This window comes from Sodiomyces alcalophilus, assembly GCF_042370955.1.
Source record: "Sodiomyces alcalophilus JCM 7366 unplaced genomic scaffold ACRALscaffold_2, whole genome shotgun sequence".
Classification (NCBI taxonomy): Eukaryota; Fungi; Ascomycota; class Sordariomycetes; order Glomerellales; family Plectosphaerellaceae; genus Sodiomyces; species Sodiomyces alcalophilus.
This window is the reverse complement of record NW_027263533.1, coordinates 1526633-1543610: the sequence shown is the minus strand read 5'-3', so window position 1 is coordinate 1543610 and position 16978 is coordinate 1526633. Positions and strand designations below refer to the sequence as shown.

Genomic DNA, 16978 nt, shown 5'->3' with positions numbered 1-16978 from the left:
CCCTTTCGTTTCCATATTTCCAGTCCCTTCCAGCGCCTGCAGTGACGACATTCTTCACAAGAGTTTGCAGGGATCGCACCACTGTGGTTCCTCCGGGAACCCTCTGGATGACGAAAAGACCATGCACAAGAACGGAAATCTGAGCAGGCGCTCCAACCGATCAATCGCTCTGCCGCCCGGCTGACTACCAATTGCCCGCCGAGACACACAATGCCGCCATGACGACAAACGCGTGACTATAAGCGCCTTGGATACACACGCACAGTTGTGTATCATTCCTCGAGATGCACCACACTCCCCACCATGGGGACGGGCGGCTCTAGGGGGTGCCGTCCACACCCTTGGTGTGGAGCAGGCAGGGACTCTTGGAATCGCTGGTGATAGTCGACCAACAATAGTTTTCAATCGGAGCAGGCAGGTGTCTCGGTGGCCTTTGCGACGTTCGCCGAGTGGCAGAGCATAGCATTGTCGGGGGCGAAAAAACGAGGCACACTCAACCATCTCAATCATAGCCCGGTGATGACCAATGGATGACCAAAAAGCCAAATTTGCAGACAGCACAGAAGTATGCGGCGGGCTTCGTCCGTCGTTCTGGCCGTTGTCAGTGAGAACCAGAGAGCTAATCTGAGGGCATTCCTATGAGTTAGTGGTTGTTCTTTTTGTTCTTTTTTTGCTTTTTTTTTCTCCTGTTCTTGCCTCCCCTCTGCCCCCTTGTGAAGTTATTCGCTATTATTACTACTATTTTATTATTATTATTGTTTCTATCACCTTGTTCCATTCTTCCATTCCCTCCGATCTACTCGACACCTCTTTCGTTGACACCTCTAGCCTATCATGTCGCCCTAGGCTAATCGCCGAATCGCAATCGGAGATAAACCTGCAGGTCTAATTCGCTATCTTTGAGATTAGCGACTCGATACCCGGCATGCGCTTAAACGATCAAGCTGACGTCCTTGATGGCGACATTTGAATAAAACTTCTGATACTGAGGCATTATTTTAGTTGCCTTTTTTTTCCTTCCTTTTTCTCTTTGCTTTTTCTGCCCGTCTCTTATTATTAGTCGTAATTACGTGACATTTTGACTCGCCATTCGCCACGGGACTCTCATGTAAAACACCTCTCAACTTGTCTTCATATTTATTCGCTCCTTGTCTCAGGCGTTCTTCAGTTGGGCATGCGTGTTCTTCAGAGTCCGACCATGGCTTGAGCAGACGCCGTCATTTTCCCACCCATCTCATATATATTACCTGAGATTTCTGTCCGAAACCCCCCGATTGCGACATCAGACATGACGAACATGGATCCCAGAATCACCGCAGAACTGGAGAAGATGGATGATGGCGTCGCGTTTCGCGCGCGCCAGAATCACCTCCATCACACGTGGGCGAGGACTTTTACGTCCCTCCCGGAACTCTACATCCAGCCCGAGTCGCTGGAAGAGATCGAAAAGCTCGTCAACCTGGCCCGCGCATGCCGGCGCCGCGTCGTCGTCACGGGCGCCGGCCACTCCCCTTCCCACATGACGTGCACGTCCAACTGGCTCGTCAACCTCGACAACTTCAACCGCATCCTCTCCGCCGACGTCGACACGGGCCTCGTCGTCATGCAGAGCGGCATCCGCCTCTACACCCTCAGCGAGCGCCTGGCCGAGCTCGGCCTCGCCATGCCCAACCTCGGCAGCATCAACGACCAGTCCATCTCGGGCGCCATCACCACCGGCACCCACGGCAGCTCGCTGCGCCACGGGCTCATGTCCGCCGACGTCGTGGCCCTCAAGCTCACCCTCGCCGACGGCACCACCGTGTCGTGCTCCCGCCACGAGAACCCCCCGCTCTTCCGCGCCGCCCTCCTCTCCCTCGGCGCCCTCGGCATCATCTCCGAGGTCACCTTCCGCGCCATCCCCGCCTTCACCCTCCGCTGGCGCCAGGTCGTCGACGCCGACCGCGTCATGCTGGACGCCTGGTCGCGCGACCTCTGGACCCGCGCCGAGTTTGTCCGCGTCTGGTGGTTCCCCTACACCCGCCGCGCCGTGGTCTGGGAGGCCGACCAGACCGACGAGCCCGAGGTGGCCCCGCCGCGCCGCAACTACGACGGCCCGCTGGGCTACTACCTCTACCACAACCTCCTCTACGCCGCCCAGTGGGTGCCGCGCCTCCTCCCCTGGATCGAGTGGTTCGTCTTCGGCCTCCAGTACGGCTTCGCCAACGGGTCGACCATTGCCGCCGTCCAGCCCTCGCGCCAGGCCCTGCTGATGAACTGCCTCTACTCGCAGTTTGTCAACGAGTGGGCCATCCCGCTCGAGAAGGGCCCGGAAGCCATCCGCCGTCTCTCCTCCTGGATGAACCAGCTCACGCCGGACGACCCGGACTACGTTCCTCATGGCATCCCCTTCTCGGCCGAGGGACTCTACGTCCACGCGCCCGTCGAGGTCCGCGTCTCCGATACCTCTCTGTTCCGCGACGATGCCGACACGTCCCGCCCGTACCTCGATCCCACCTGTGCCGACGGCCCGACGCTATACCTCAACGCCACGCTGTACCGGCCTTACTACCGCGACCCGCCCTGCCGCGAGCGCTACTACGAGGCGTTTGAGTGGCTCATGCGCGACCTTGGGGGACGCCCTCACTGGGCCAAGAACTTCAACGCCGGCGTCGCGGATCTGGAGGCTATGTATGGCGAGGATCTGGCGGCCTGGAGGAAGATCCGTGACGACGTGGACCCGGAGGGCATGTTCGTCGGGTCGTGGCACCGGGAGAAGGTCTTGGGAGACGGGCCCAAGCTTGCACTGGAAGAAGTCGAGGATAGGAGGACCAAGGTGCGAGGGTGGGGCTTGAGGGTGTTTGGGAGGAAGGATAGCACCTAGCCGTGCGATGTGTCGTCCCTGGCTGGGCCGGGCCCAACTGCCTAGGAACTTGCCACGGTGCTTCATGATCTGATCTCGATGATATCACGTACGAATATAAGCGCGCTGTTGTCTGGATAGACATTGTCTTCATATGATTTGATTTTGCACCGGGAATCTGCCGCGAGGCAGTTGTGGTATGTATATATATTTATACCTATATATCGTGAACCTGGTAACTAGGTAAGATAGCAAGAAACGAACGCTGAACGCAGAGGGGTATTGTTCCATGGCCCATAAAAGACAGAAGAGCACCTAGGCGCTGAGCAAGACGAGGCCAGGCAGAAGCGAGAAGAACAGAGAAAGAGAAAAACAAAAAAAGAAAACACCAGGATATCAAACAAGTCGAGCCGTGAGGCCATTCCATCTTCTCCGTACCGGCCAGCCGCGAGGCCTGTCCATCTTAGAAATAACCATTACCCCATTAACTGCAACCCAAGCATATGACCCGCGGTCCTGTGTACCCGCACGGGATGTTTGTTTTTTATTTATTTTTCGGTTTTTTGAGAGAATAAGAGAGAAAAAGGAACCCATCAACGGCGGTGCCGGCGGGAACTGTCGTGACCGTGTCGATGGCCGTGCCGTTGGGACGAGTGGTGGGCGTCGCCATGTCTCGAAGAAGAGGCGCCGCCGCTGCGTTCGAGCTCCCTCTCCATCTCCTCGACCCTGGAACGGTAGCCCTTGACGATGTCTTTGATGTGGCGGATGCGGTCGAAATCGAGTTCCAGCTCGTCCAGCTGCGCCATGATGTCGTGATAGCGCTGAATCTCGGCGTCGGCGCCTTGGATCAGGTTGCCAGCCCGGTCGAACTGCGCCATGGTGAAGGTCTGGCTCTGCTCGCTCAGATTCAGAATTTGCTGCTCAATCTGGGACATGACGCGATCAAAGTAGCGCCCCAGGGCCGTGAGGGAAGAAGTATCCAAGAGCAATAACCCCTGGCTGGACGCGCGACTGGCGGCTCGTGAGGAGCTGGAGCCGCCGCCGTCTCCCCCTTGACCCACGGCCGCCTGTCCCTGTCGCAAAAGCTGTACCTCTTCATTGCTCAGGCCTAACTGCGTGTCGGGCACTGCATTGGCATGCGAAGTCGACATTCTTTCGTTTGGTGGGACGTCCGATGCAAGGTAGCCGCTTTGCCCGGGGACGAAGCCGCAACAATTGAGTTATCAAGAAGAGGACGGACGGAGTCGATAGTCGCCGCCGACTGCTTTTGTTTCGTACGATAGCGCTGATGGACGGAGGCCCGAAGCAAAGGGGTCCAACGCCGGGGTCTGGTCGAGGGCGTTGTCGGAACGGGGGAGGACGGGGCGCCGGAGAGCAACAATGGGATTGCAGCAGTATAGATTGCTGTCGCACGGAGCGCAAGGTAGCGGCAGCGGCCTTGATGGTTGCAGGCATGAATTCGAACAAGTAGGCGACGAGAAATGCAAAGGCCTTGATCGGGGCGAGCGGATCGTACGCGGCGTCATGGTAGTATGAGTCGGGCTCGGGGCATGGCAATTGCGGCGGCAAAACAGACGGCCGGTTATTGAAAGGCGTCGGCGGCTCGAGTGATGGGAGGGTTTCGCGTCAATGGCGAGCGGTTGGTGCGTTCTTGGGTCGTTGTTGGAAATTCAGGACGAAATGGGAGGCGGTAGGCGGGGAAGGAGATGGTTGTACGATGGATGATGGATGGGGAAGGATGGCGGAGATTGGTGAACCTGGTGATACGCCGCCCAGACAGCCACAACAGACCAGACGTGCGTTTCTTCAAAGACACCGGCGCATCCCGCAGCGAAACACCCGAGGGGAATAGCTTCACAGGCTAGCACCGCCACGGCAACCCACGACCAGATGTCGTCGTCTGGGTAGGGGAGACTTGAGACGTAGGAAGAAGGCAAATATGGTCAGGTTAGAACAGCGACGAGGGGACGAGGGGAAAGTAGCATTGATTGTAGCACAGTGTCAATCGGAACGGAAGACGTCGAGGATAACCAACAACGGCAATATGAGTCCGTGATGACGAGATGGTTGTACAACCGAACCTTTACCCGGGATCCGAGACGCACTCGGGGTATTTAACCTCGTGGAATTCGGTATACATTCTAGTGTAGACTGGGAGATGGTGTAGTGTAGTGGACGAGAGAGTGGAGGTGGCCATTCGAACAAGGACGGGAGATCTACGTCTTTGTACGGAGCAAGGGACTCGGTACTCTCGAGTACGTCATGTACCAGCCCTATGATTGGGGAAGGGTATCCAAGGTACAACGTACTTGGGGCGGGGAAAGGCAGTGAACTGTGGAAGGTGAAGATGCCGAGTGCGGGTGGCTCCTTCTTTCAAACAGTGGTCGGTCTATCGCACTTGCCATTCCCGCCTCAAAGCACCTGAGTCACTCGCTCGGCTTGCATGGTAAAGTGAAAAATAGAAGCTGGTCCAAATGACCCAATGTACCTACCTTGCGTCGTTGTCGCCTCACCGACCGGATCCTCGACGTCGCCTTATCACCTCCCTCGGCCAGCAGGAGCCACAAAACCCGGTCGCAGACAACGGCTCCGGATCCTACGTCCTACGACATGCCGGTAGCCGCCCGTCCCGACCCCGAGTCATTCAGTCACTGCTGTACGTTGTATCGTATCGCCAGAGATTCCCCTTCCCACCGTTTGCGTCCCACCCATGCTTTGTTCTCTACCCGCCGCCAATTGGGCCATGTCCAATCAATATCACAGAGACCACAGCCCGTGTCGACACTGGCGCCTAGCGAGAGATGCCTTTTCGCACCCGATGTGCGACGGGGTGCGCTATATACATAGGTGCAAACACCTGGAAAGGCCAATCTATGCCACGAGTGGGCGATAGACGCAAACTTTGGGACGCTATCGAACCCGGCAGTGTGCGAATCTGGCGATCCGAGTATAACGGCACCCGTCCTCCTCGCACCGCCTCAGGTACTTATGTACAACTGTAACGCATCGTTTCACACTAATACCCAGATGCACGTACTGTACATCTACGAAGTACGGCAACTTCCGTTACACACGTCGTTGTACCCAGGTTGCCTAGAGTGGCTGGGAGTGAGACCGGTGATCTACCAAGTCCTTCGTATCCCTCTAACGAAGAATTCGAGAAACTACACGTAAACAACAATTTTAGCGGCCATCTTCCCGCTCCTAGTCAATATCCGCCCAACATCGGTCTTCGTCGTCACTGACTTTATGACCACTTCACTTCAAACTGAAGGGAGAATTTACAGGTACCGGTACTTCCAGATCCTTGGCCAAGTGTTGCCCGATTCAGACTAGCATCCCATTTGAAGAACCCGTTAGCCGCAGCCGCCGGCTCTGGTCCATCCCATCGTCCATCCCTTCTTTCCGGTGTAGCTTCGCTTAGGAGTGCGCAGCGGGAAGCCTGCATGTCTCGGATTTTGTGCCTCCGCAGCGTTGCGACTGCAGGAGCGAAACCGACTATGCGAGGATGGCAAATGAAGGGATATTCGGGGTCCCGTCACCCCCTGAATTCGAATGACAAACCAAACTATACTCTTCCTCACGACGACTACATACAAAGACCATGGTCGAGACTGACCGCATCCTCGGCGTTTAAGAATGGCGGGGCACCGGCAATGGAGTCCGAGGGCGATGATCATTACATGGTACGGCACATCGCACAGAGCAGGGGGGCAAGAAATTCATACGCCGTCGGACGTACGTGTGTCCCAGCCAGCGAAAAACACTGGAAAGCTGCAGGCATCGGGGAAACAAACGAACCTCCATCCATACTACCTCGTATGCGCCGGCGGGTGCTTTTCTCCGAGACCGGATTTTCTGCTGTTTTCAAAGATCGGCAAGGTCCAAGTACGCCAAGTTCGCCCGGCCGTGTGTAGAAAGCTTCCAAGACACCGCAAGCACTCTACTAGTCAGGCGTGGCTTTGGGCCCGTCAGCCAGGCAAACTTGACTAAAGTGACGCAAGCGCAGTTTCAACCCACGAGACCACGAGGTGGAGAAGAGTATGTACGCACGCTCATTTCCGTCATCTTCGCGTCCTCGTCCCGAAGAATGGCAAGCCGTGCTTGGGCATGATCATTGTCTCAAAGCAATATCCTGCAGGCCGTCTCTCAGGCGCCACGTTTCGCACCGACTCTCTATTCGTCCTTATTTAACACCAACAAGTAGACCAGCGTGGCTAATTCCGTCTCCACGCGTGCTAAGCGATCATGTCGATCGAAGCCAAGAAGGATAATCGACGCCCTTTTCTGTTTATAGCCTTGTTTGCTGTGTTGTCTTGGACTAATTAATCAACAAGTGAGACTAGACGAGACGAATAGTATTGTGTAATCCGCACGCAAGCAGCAAGCAAGGCCAACCCAGTCTCGAGTATAGAAATCATCTTGGTCGAAGAGGCCAGGCGTCGATCATTGCTTGCATAATTCATGAATAATTATCTCCATCCGCGGCGACGATGAGACGGGCGAGAACAAGCCAAGGGGTTGTAACGAGGTTAAGGCACAAGTCTTCAAGACAAAACAATGTCTCATTCAATTCGCCATCTTGACCCGTAGTCCGTTCAAAACATGTTGGGTATGATCCAGTGTGGTCTGCGTCTCTATATCCCAGTGTATCCATATGTACAAGTGCCGCCTGCATCTCCTTCCGCTGAAAGGAAGGGATCTGCTACAAGAAAACCAAAAGACGCCCGCACAAATGCCCAAAACGCCGGTGGCGACACGGGGATCATTGGGACCCATTCGCCGTGTTTGGACGCCCAGTTTCGCGTCTTTCCCTGCGCCCTGAGGTAGAAAAACAAGAAATCAATAAAAACAACCGTGATTGTATCCAGGCCCAGGCCGTGACAGTAGTGAGCCGATAACAGAAAAAGGAGACACAACAGGAACGCCGTCCTTTTCCCCCATTATTTTTGACATCCTACTCCCACAATGGATGGGAGGTAATCGCACATGTCGTGGCTAAAGATGCCACCCCTTTTTGGTCTCATAGACAAGACAATTCGTTATTATGAACCGCGCGACGCAACGATCGGGGCACCGGCACTCCCGCTATCGAAGCTATGGCATCCGCGCTCATGGCGCTTCATGTTGCTGCGGACGCTAAAGGCCTTGCCGCAGCCGGCGTGCGGGCACTTGAAGGGCTTCTCGCCGGTGTGGCTGTGGCTGTGGATGCGGAGGGAGCTGGGGCGCGAGAAGGCCTTGTTGCAGGTCGGGCAGACGTAGCGGTCCTGGCTGTGCGGGAAGCTGGCGGCCGCGGCGGGGGAGATGTAGTGGTGGTGCTGCCACGGGTTGGGGCCGGAGGGGGCGGCGGCGGCGGCGGTGGGATGAGGTGGTTGAGGAGCAACGGGGAGCATGGGCCCCCGCGGGGGGAATGATTGCGGGAGTGGTCTTTGGTAGTAGAGGCCGGACATTTGTGGTTGTTGGGCGGCTGGGTGAGATGAAGGTGGAGGAGGGGGAGGAGTGGTGTGGATGGGAGAAGAGTAGGAAGGTGGTCCGGCGGCGGAGATGGGGGTTTGATGCTGCGAAGGGGGATGGTAGGGGTTGGTTTGGGGGATGGAGAGGCGCGGTGGTGCGGTGGGATGCTGCACCGGGCTCGAGTAGTTTTGGGAGCGGTGGAGGATCTGGTGATGGTGATGATGGTGATGATGTTGTTGTTGTTGTTGTTGGCCGGCGTCTGCTTCCAACGAAGGAGTCGTCTCGTGGTAGTAGTTGGGGTGACGTTGCTGCCGAGAGGGCGGCGGTGGCGGCGGCTGATGGTGGTGGTGGTGCTGCTGCTGCTGCGGGCGGGCGGCCAAATGGGGTGCAGGCGGAACATGGCTAATAGAGCGGGTTGAAGGCGAGTTGTGATGGTCAAAGGAGGTGTCCATGCTCATGGGCGGGGTTGGCGGGAAGCGGGACTGCTGGTGGACAGATCCATGATGAGACGATGAGCCTGGCCTTGTGTCCGCCTTCTTGTCTTGGTGGTAGTGCTGTGGTGAAGACGCTATACGATTACATTGTCAGTCAAAAAATGGTCTTGGAAGGACTGGGATGTGAGATGGGCGAATTTTCTGGGTCGTACCTCGTGTTTGGTAGTGATGATGCGGTTGTGTCGGGGATTGGAGGTGAGAGTAGTTCTCGCTGGTAGGTGACCTCTGGTCTGCGATCCCGAGAAGGTTCGAGATGGAAGGGAGAGAACACCTTGTTGATGATGAGTCGGACATGGGGGGCGATGGTGGTGGTTGAGGGTATTGAGTTGTCGGTGCAGGCGATTGATGCGGATGTTGATGATGTGGTGGTAGTGACGAGTAGTAGGTGTGTGATGATATTGAGTTCGCCATGACTTTTTTGGTTCCTCTGCTCCCTCGACTCAAACAACCAGTGGTATGGATGGCGAGGATGGTTCGTTCACTCGTTCGCCTCTTGATGTGCGGGTCAACGTAAGATAAGTGAGCAGTGACGAATGACTGAGCGGCGTGGCGATGTGATTCGAGAGCCTTTACGATGTCGACGTCTTGACGTGGGAAGAGGCCGATAATAAATGGATATTAGTTGTATTGGTTTAACCAGGACCCAGGGCAGTTGGTTATTATTGGGTGAGACGTAAGGTGAGATGAGTTGAGGATGGAGTGGTGTGTAATCGGTGAACTTGTTTCTCGGAAGCGAGTTTTGCCAAACAGGAAGAATTCGGGCGAGAAGGGGGGGAATAGGTAGTTTTAATAAGAGGGGGGGAAAGGGACCGGAAAGAGGTCGTGTCGAGGATCATCTGTTTCTTCGTCAGACGGCTCTCACGGGCAAAGTGGCAAGGTAGGTTAATCAGGGAACACCACGGTAGTGGTATGTATGGATACAACGTAGCGGGGATTAAGGAGACAAAGCAGGAGGCAAGGGGGCCTTCATCTGAGATCTTCCCGGGCCGGACCATGTTTCTGAAGTGGGAAAAGGATGATCAGAGTGGCCGACGATCCTCCTCGCCCGGGGATTCCCACTCACTCCTCGACGGGGGTTGAGTGGCATTGTCACAAAAATGTGCGAGAGTGGGCCGTGGGGCTCTTTTGGTGAGGGATGAGCATGGCATGGGCATGGACAGGGACATGGGTAGACGGACGGATGGACGGATATCCACGCACTAGAAGCATAGGGTGGAACAAGGGGCAAGCGACTCATGGCAAGGGCGTGGGCGCATGAATGACATGGAGCATCGAGAATGGTTGATAGAGGAATGGAGAACCGGTCAACCATCCTATCCCATCCCATCCCATGCATGCCCATGCCCCATGTCTTCTCTGATCCTTGTGCCAACGACCCCGACGGCACGTCCCTTGGCTATAGCGCCCCCCCTGTGATGAACAATTGCGTCGTTTGACGTCTCTCTTCTGACTCGCGGGCTGTCTGGGGTGTGTCAGGCTGGGGGGTGTGGGCCGAGGGTGTCGCGTTACGTCGTCAGGAGTTCGTTGATGCTTCAAGGGGAGGTGATGTCCCGTATATCGTTGTAGTGTATGTATAGTGTAGAATGCCGGCACTGGGACATTGTTCTCTTTCCATCAAGTTGGCGATGAACTGAAGTGCCCAGGAGACGGCTTGAGCATACAACGTACTTACGTTGTACGTAGACATGCATCGACTCCTTACCACGTAGGCTCTACCACGTACGTTGTACAATCAAACCAGCAGCCGTTCACGGCCAAGAGTCCCGACTGCCCGCGATCCCAAGGCCCATCCAGAGTTGTGGGAGGCTACCAAGCATAGCATAGCATAGCATAGCTGCAGCCATGGGAACAAGCTAGCCCCGAGTCGAACCAAGCCCGCCTCTTAATGCACTGATGCATGAGCACCCTCGGACCACCATTGCCATATTAGGGGCTGTTCCCGCCCACAATCCAGGGTTCACCCCCCTCCCTGGGTCGTCTGTCCCCGTCTTGTTCTTTTTCACTTTATTATCCCGTCGGTGCCGTCTCGAAGGAAGAAGGAAAAAAGATACTGATATTCAGCACTCAAGAGTAACTCGCGCGTCCTATAGGCATGGAAGGGGGACGTCCATTTGGTCAGATACCGCTTAATTGTAGTAACAGAACGAAGAGACATGGCTACTTTGTATGCGTCCAACCTGCCTGCGACAGAAAGCGTCAACTCGAATGCCTTGAAATGCAAGTCCATTGTCGTACAATATCATCCCAACTATTCGGACGACACCTCCTTCGTGTACAACGCACGTTATAATCAAAAGCGCTTGGTCGTTTGATTGTCATGTGCACGTATCCGTGCCTCATGGTCGTGATATCGAGGTGGGACCATCGGCACAGAACCAATAGTGCGGTACGTCTATCAGGGCCCGGCATTTCCTCGAGCTTTGATTCGGTCTCCACTAGTTTAGATGTAGTGTAGACGCCGTGGTGTGGTAGACGATCACCACTTGGAATCACCGCTTGGACGGTAATTGCTGGGTCAGGAGATTCGTCCTATCTCCCATGTAACCTCGACCGGCGCCGTTGCCTCGTTACAACGTACGTTCCGACTCACCAAGGTAATAAATCTATCATGGCCGGAAACGCCATCCACGGCATTCGTCCTAAATCTCGCGATTGCCGAAACTTTTTGTGCTTGGCGGGGAATAACTGTGTTCCGGATCGCATGGTCCCCGGAAAATGTCCTTCACTAAGAGTCGCATGTTTAATACATGCATAAGAAGCCCGGTGTTTGTAGGGGGTGTTCCCTTTATTTTAGTGTGTCTGTCCATGTCGTGTTCAGATTGGCCGGGCCGGAGAATCTTTGTAACCGACGATCACGCCTTGTAGTGCAAAAAAAAAAAAAAAAAAAAAAAAAAAAAAAAAAAAAACCTGCCGTGCCCACCTCCCAGCGACTAGAATCTCGCTGGTCACCATGTGGCTTGTGCTAACAAGGCCTCGGCCGGTTACCCCCAGTTCCCTTCCCACCTTCCCTCCACCCCCTTTGCTTTTTCCGCCTCGGGACAAAAATGACAGAACATCATGGGGAAATGATCGACGGAAAATGGGGGGAATCCCTCGTGATAGGGTGCAAAAAGGCCAGCAACGCGGCCTGGGCCCCAGGTCACTTTGTTTCAACGTCGGTTTTTGGGTCCTAGTCGTCGACAAGAAGGCGCGCGAACACCATCTCTCCTTGCTCGATATTCAGGTTCCCATGATTTTTTCGATTTTTTTCGTAGCATTTTACGGACAAATACCCATACCCATACGACGTACCCATACTTTTACCTACCCGCACTTACCTGTAGGTCGGCCATTTCACCGCTTACCAAGAAACGAATAAACAGAAAGCGAGACATCACACCATGGGTAACCATGTCATGCTGCCCCATGTGCTTGGCATTCCGACGGATCTTTCCGTCGACTTGGTCACATAGCGTCAGACATTGGCCGGAATGGGGGCAGATCGCCGCCAGGGTGTCGGCTCCGTCGACTTCGCTTAGGCAGATCAAGGGGGCGACCCACTGCGCCACCGTCACCTCTGACGCTAATTCCGAGCCGAACGTTTTAGTTTGAGTCTCGAAAATGACCATCTTAAGGCGGTCAGCGGTGTTGGGTGTCATTGAAATGCTCATTAGGAATCAGCTCCGCGTCTCGTCCTATCGACACCGGTAGGTAGCAAACACGAGCTCTGCAAACACTACCAAAAAGTTCATTCATCTTCCTGAGCTAGTGACAGCTGTAATTACCCGTATCGTACTTTATGCTGGGGCGATGGGGAAAGCTTGGGATCCGACGGTTCGGTTAAGCGTCAAGTTCCTGTTAAATGTGTACAACGTACTCCTGAAAACGACTGGTCTTTAGGCCTGCAACCGGTGTACTTCGTACGCCCAGTCTTTTTACCGTCTGATCAACGCTAATTATAACGCTGGTATCGCCATGTTGATCACAGGAACGAGTCCGTGGTAATCTTACGATCGGATTACCGCATTCGGAACTGCCAGGAATCCAACTCGAACCATAGACTGCACGAAACAATGAGAGAAAACGCCAACCACCATCCTCGTCCACGATCGACCTTTTTGCATTGGCGCATGGGTGCTGATTGGTTTCGACGACGTAGTAATAAAGGGCGGCCGTACCTCGGGCCATCAGGCCTGTCACTCTAATTATGTTACCTTTCACCCCCCTTAATTCACCGTCTGATATAACCAGGTGCACAGCACTGCGCTGGATGCAGCCATTGCACCGTACATTTTGTGATCCTCCAGCCTGATTTCTGATCACCATACGAAGTACAGTACGTTGCGTTGTAGTGCGTTGTACATACAACGATAGAGCCGGTTAGACATTGGCTCGCATCTCCATCTTATGCGCCCTGGATCGCCTTATTAAGACTGTTAAGAAGTCCATGTCCGCTATCATTCGATCCGATTCACGCCAACGGTGCGCCAAGTTGGGGCAACCGTTGGTATCGAAACCATCCATCCCCAACCCGTACCATCCCAAGCCACCTCCACATGCATTTTGCTCCTTTGTTGTTGCCTCGATACGCCCAATACGCCCTGGCGATGGTTGATGTGCGCCACTCGCTTCCGTCTTATTGGAAACACGACACGACGCTGACCGTCAATCATGCGACCTCATGCAACCTCTTGGCGCTGGATAATGCACACATAAGCAAAAACGTCGCCGCCTCTTCCCCTCCCATTCGCCCCCCGATATTGTTTCGTCGGTTTGACGTCGATGTCTAATAATCTCGTGCTGCAGTGCCAGTCGCAAATCACTCAGGGTGACCAACAAAGAACCCACCCACCCGAGCGTCTGCTCTTCCTACTGGTCCTGCCTCGTCGATCCGCGATTGACAGTAAACGCTCTTTGCGTCATCCTGCCAGCCCTCCAACCGCGACCATGTCAGGGAGACTTTGAAACGGCTTTGTTTGTCGGTTGTTGACGTTGCATGACGAGAGAGTCCGTCCGTTCACTTGACACTGCTTTCGCCTCATTCCATGTACGAATAAGCCGAGTCTCATCGAAAGCCACTCCCGAATGACTTGCAATGTCCTTACGAGAGCGGCATCTATGGCAGTTGTACGTACTGTACTCGGAACAAAGGGCGTATTCATATAAGAATATCTTTCCTACCCTTTGCGTTAATATGCGAATACATACATACCGAGTCGCTGGCATCGTGATTGTTGGATCACTTGAATACGTTGTACTGAGTACCAAGTTTCTCGAACACTGGTGCACGGGCCACCAACAGGTACTTGTTGTGCCGCTCTGCGCAACGTAATCAAAAGTCGACGCCCTGGGCACTCAGAGGTACCGGAACTCTACCCTAAGAGCCGTGACGACATGTCGCTTTCCTGGGCCGACACCCCATCCCAATTAACCGCCGCTGCTTATTGGATGGCACTTGAGGGATCGACCACCGGGGTAGACTGCCAAATACGGATAAGACGTGTTGGTGATCTGTCGATCATGGCAGGGGGGAGACGGGATAAAGGTGGTGTGGGCCAGACCCTGTCGAAGAGGAAAAAAAGAAGATTCATCTCATCATTCTACTGGTACCGAGGAGGCCGTTCCTTTTTGCCCAGGAGATACGAGAAGATGGGCTGACAAAACTCGTCGATAGCGCAGTAATTCTGTCCGCACATCCACGTGTAGGTATTCCTAGAACCCCCCGGCATTACATAGGTACCTTACTAAAACGAGCGGGCGCAATACGAAGTACTTTGTTTAGCTAACAAGTCAGCAAACCAGTCTCCATCATGATCGGCACACGCCAACGCGTGGTCCTGCAGGTTAATATAAAAGAATTCCTTGGCTGCAATCGTAGAAGGTCCATGGAAAGTCCCGGCGGGGTGGTGGCTTGCTTGGGCTAGTCATCCTAGCGTACAACGTACCAACCCACCAACGGGACGGACACCATTTCCCACACCCGCTACTCTAACACCACCCCCTTTTTGTTCTTTTCCTTCTCTTCCTCAAAACACAAATACCGAGTACATACGTTGTACTGTACAACGTACGGATACCTATCGTACACCACTGTAAACAGACATGACTCTCTTCTGGACCGAACAACTTGCTCCAAATAGACTAAGCTACCCGGATGAAGATCGATTTCAATAGCGTCAGCTGCCATGTTACATGGCGGACTGGCATTGTCCTGATCATCGGACACAAACAACTGCATTCATCAGCAAGTATATGTATATTGTAAAAAAAGATGAGAACAGATCGACATGACCCGAAACTCGCTTAGACCAGGTACCTGTACATACAAATGTTCACATGGGATTTGGAGACAGACACGCCCCCACCTTTTTTTGTTCTTTTTTTTTTTTTTCCGGCCACGCGAAAACCACGGACGTCATCTCATTGTCCAGCAACGAGTCGTCCCGAAGATTCCGTCGGCTTGTTCCTCGTCCCTTTATTCTTTCTTCTCCCGTCGCGCCCCAGAGGCATCACGGCACACCCACACACGCCCCATATGTTCGTCCGGTGGTTCATCACTCCTTAGCGCCGCCTCGGTTACAGAGATGCAAAATGACGGGCGACAGAAATGGGACCCGATGTTTGTCGCCCGTGTAGTACGAAGCATTATCGTACAAGGAGCTATTGACTGCCAACATTATGCATTCAATAGTACAAAGGTGCCGACGGTCTTCAAAGGACAAAGGACACAGGGCAAAGGACAGAGACTACCTCCAAATACGCGCCTTGCCTTGTTTGGCGTCCCTTTTCGTGGTAAACTGCGTTGTACAATGTACATACAGTACCTACTTGGGATGAATACCGACCTGGGACGGTGGATAAGCCCGGGTAATACCGGTAACCGGTAAGCTTATTACATAGGTAGCAGCCCACCTAGCCAAGCCTTCCCGCCAATTCGGTAGCGATTCTAGTTGCGGCAACACACACCGTACGGATTTAACGACTCCTGTCCGAGCAGCGGCCGCATCAGTCAGATGCATATTCCTTTGCGGCACATAAATCACTGAATGGGAATAGATTCTCCGAGCGGTTAAATGGTGGGGCGCGGCATGAGACTTTTTTTTTTTTTTTTTTTTTTTTTTTTTTTTTTTTTTTTGGCTTCCAAGTTCTTCCCATTTCAGTCACTCCTCCCTGAGCAATACAATACGTTCCTTGTACGCATGCATACCCGCAATGAAGTTCTTTTGACCAGATCCCTCGTCCTGCCTTTGCGCGCCTTTATAATTAGATGTCGATCACAAACTTGATCACTTGAATGTCTCGGCTGTCTCCGTGCAGCCAATCTCGACACACAGAGCAAATTGGAGTGCCACCAGACCTCCAACAACGTATCAGGAAGATCCATGTCTGCTAGGTTTACTCCGAGACATTCGAGGAACCTCATATCAACGGACAAGACTCGCTGCTCGACATCACTCCGAGATTTCAATATCCACGGCGTTTTATGGCTCCTGGTCTGGAGAGATTAGAACGGGATTTGCAGCTGCTCATCGTCATGCGCTTGAATGAATCCTATCCTGTCTGGTGGTCTGACTTCTGACTTTGGAACCTGGCGGGTCCCCAATATTCAATATTCCGGAATCTGACACGACGAGCCATCTGTGGGAGTGAGAAGCCAAGTGGTTTCCATGGGAATGATTTCATGGAGAATGACTTTCATAAAGAAAAAAAAATCGGTTCCCGCCATCCTCGGGCAATATGCACATAAGACGTTCATAAACAGGCAAACCTCCGATCAGCAATTTCGCCATATCATGCCAGGTGAGCATTTCCTCGTTGGCTTCTCCAGGGAAGGAATAGACTATGATATAGCCACGTCAGGACAAGGTCCTCACCTACCAACTCGGATGGCCCAATCGTACCACATGCACGTCGAGATAATAAGGGCTCAGTTCCATAATCGTCCCATGTGGCCGGGCGCCCAGACTTGGTGTATTAGTGAGAAGCCAGTTCATGACCTCGGCGGTGCGACGCTCACCAAGCACTTGCCATGTCATGTCGACGACAATTCTCATGCATCCCCAACCTCTTCGCCGAGCCCATTGAAACCCCTCTCTTTCTTTATTTCCTCTCCTCCCTACATACACTACATGTACCCCTTGCACTTCGCTCGGATCGTCGCGCCGAAGTCTGCCCCCGTGCCGTTTCAATCCCCTGCCCCAGTAGCGCC

The 16978-nt window shown here is 53.9% G+C and overlaps 5 protein-coding genes across 5 annotated transcripts; 3 read left to right on the top strand and 2 right to left on the bottom strand.

Moving 5' to 3' along the window:
- Window positions 1-1288: 1288 nt before the first annotated feature.
- ACRALDRAFT_2025437 (uncharacterized protein) lies at window positions 1289-2863 on the top strand (the record flags this gene model as incomplete). Its single annotated transcript, XM_071020309.1, has 1 exon — window positions 1289-2863. One exon carries the CDS (start codon window positions 1289-1291, stop codon window positions 2861-2863), a length of 1575 nt encoding a protein of 524 aa, XP_070876719.1.
- Window positions 2864-3435: 572 nt separating this feature from the next.
- On the bottom strand, window positions 3436-3993 carry ACRALDRAFT_1068223 (uncharacterized protein; the record flags this gene model as incomplete). Its single annotated transcript, XM_071017542.1, has 1 exon — window positions 3436-3993. One exon carries the CDS (start codon window positions 3991-3993, stop codon window positions 3436-3438), a length of 558 nt encoding a protein of 185 aa, XP_070876718.1.
- Window positions 3994-5316: 1323 nt separating this feature from the next.
- Window positions 5317-7049, top strand: ACRALDRAFT_206961 (uncharacterized protein; the record flags this gene model as incomplete). The annotated part of the gene is made up of 10 exons (XM_071022143.1): window positions 5317-5415; window positions 5463-5672; window positions 5708-5930; window positions 6030-6157; window positions 6193-6528; window positions 6552-6584; window positions 6617-6675; window positions 6716-6751; window positions 6782-6922; window positions 6971-7049. The coding sequence occupies 10 exons, from the start codon at window positions 5317-5319 to the stop codon at window positions 7047-7049; spliced, it is 1344 nt and encodes a 447-aa protein (XP_070876717.1).
- An 838-nt stretch (window positions 7050-7887) lies between these two features.
- Window positions 7888-9084, bottom strand: ACRALDRAFT_1068222 (uncharacterized protein; the record flags this gene model as incomplete). The annotated part of the gene is made up of 2 exons (XM_071017541.1): window positions 7888-8864; window positions 8943-9084. The coding sequence occupies 2 exons, from the start codon at window positions 9082-9084 to the stop codon at window positions 7888-7890; spliced, it is 1119 nt and encodes a 372-aa protein (XP_070876716.1).
- Window positions 9085-13173: 4089 nt separating this feature from the next.
- On the top strand, window positions 13174-14117 carry ACRALDRAFT_1074631 (uncharacterized protein). The gene is made up of 2 exons (XM_071018266.1): window positions 13174-13493; window positions 13576-14117. The coding sequence occupies exons 1-2, from the start codon at window positions 13326-13328 to the stop codon at window positions 13732-13734; spliced, it is 327 nt and encodes a 108-aa protein (XP_070876715.1). The 5' UTR covers window positions 13174-13325; the 3' UTR covers window positions 13735-14117.
- The last annotated feature ends 2861 nt before the right edge of the window (window positions 14118-16978 follow it).

Coding starts and splice junctions, on each gene's coding strand:
- ACRALDRAFT_1074631 (XM_071018266.1), top strand. CDS start 13,326: ATGCATTTTGCTCCTTTGTTGTTGCCTCGATACGCCCAATACGCCCTG. Junction 13,494..13,575: donor ATGCACACATAAGCAAAAAC/GTCGCCGCCTCT, acceptor CTCGTGCTGCAG/TGCCAGTCGCAAATCACTCA.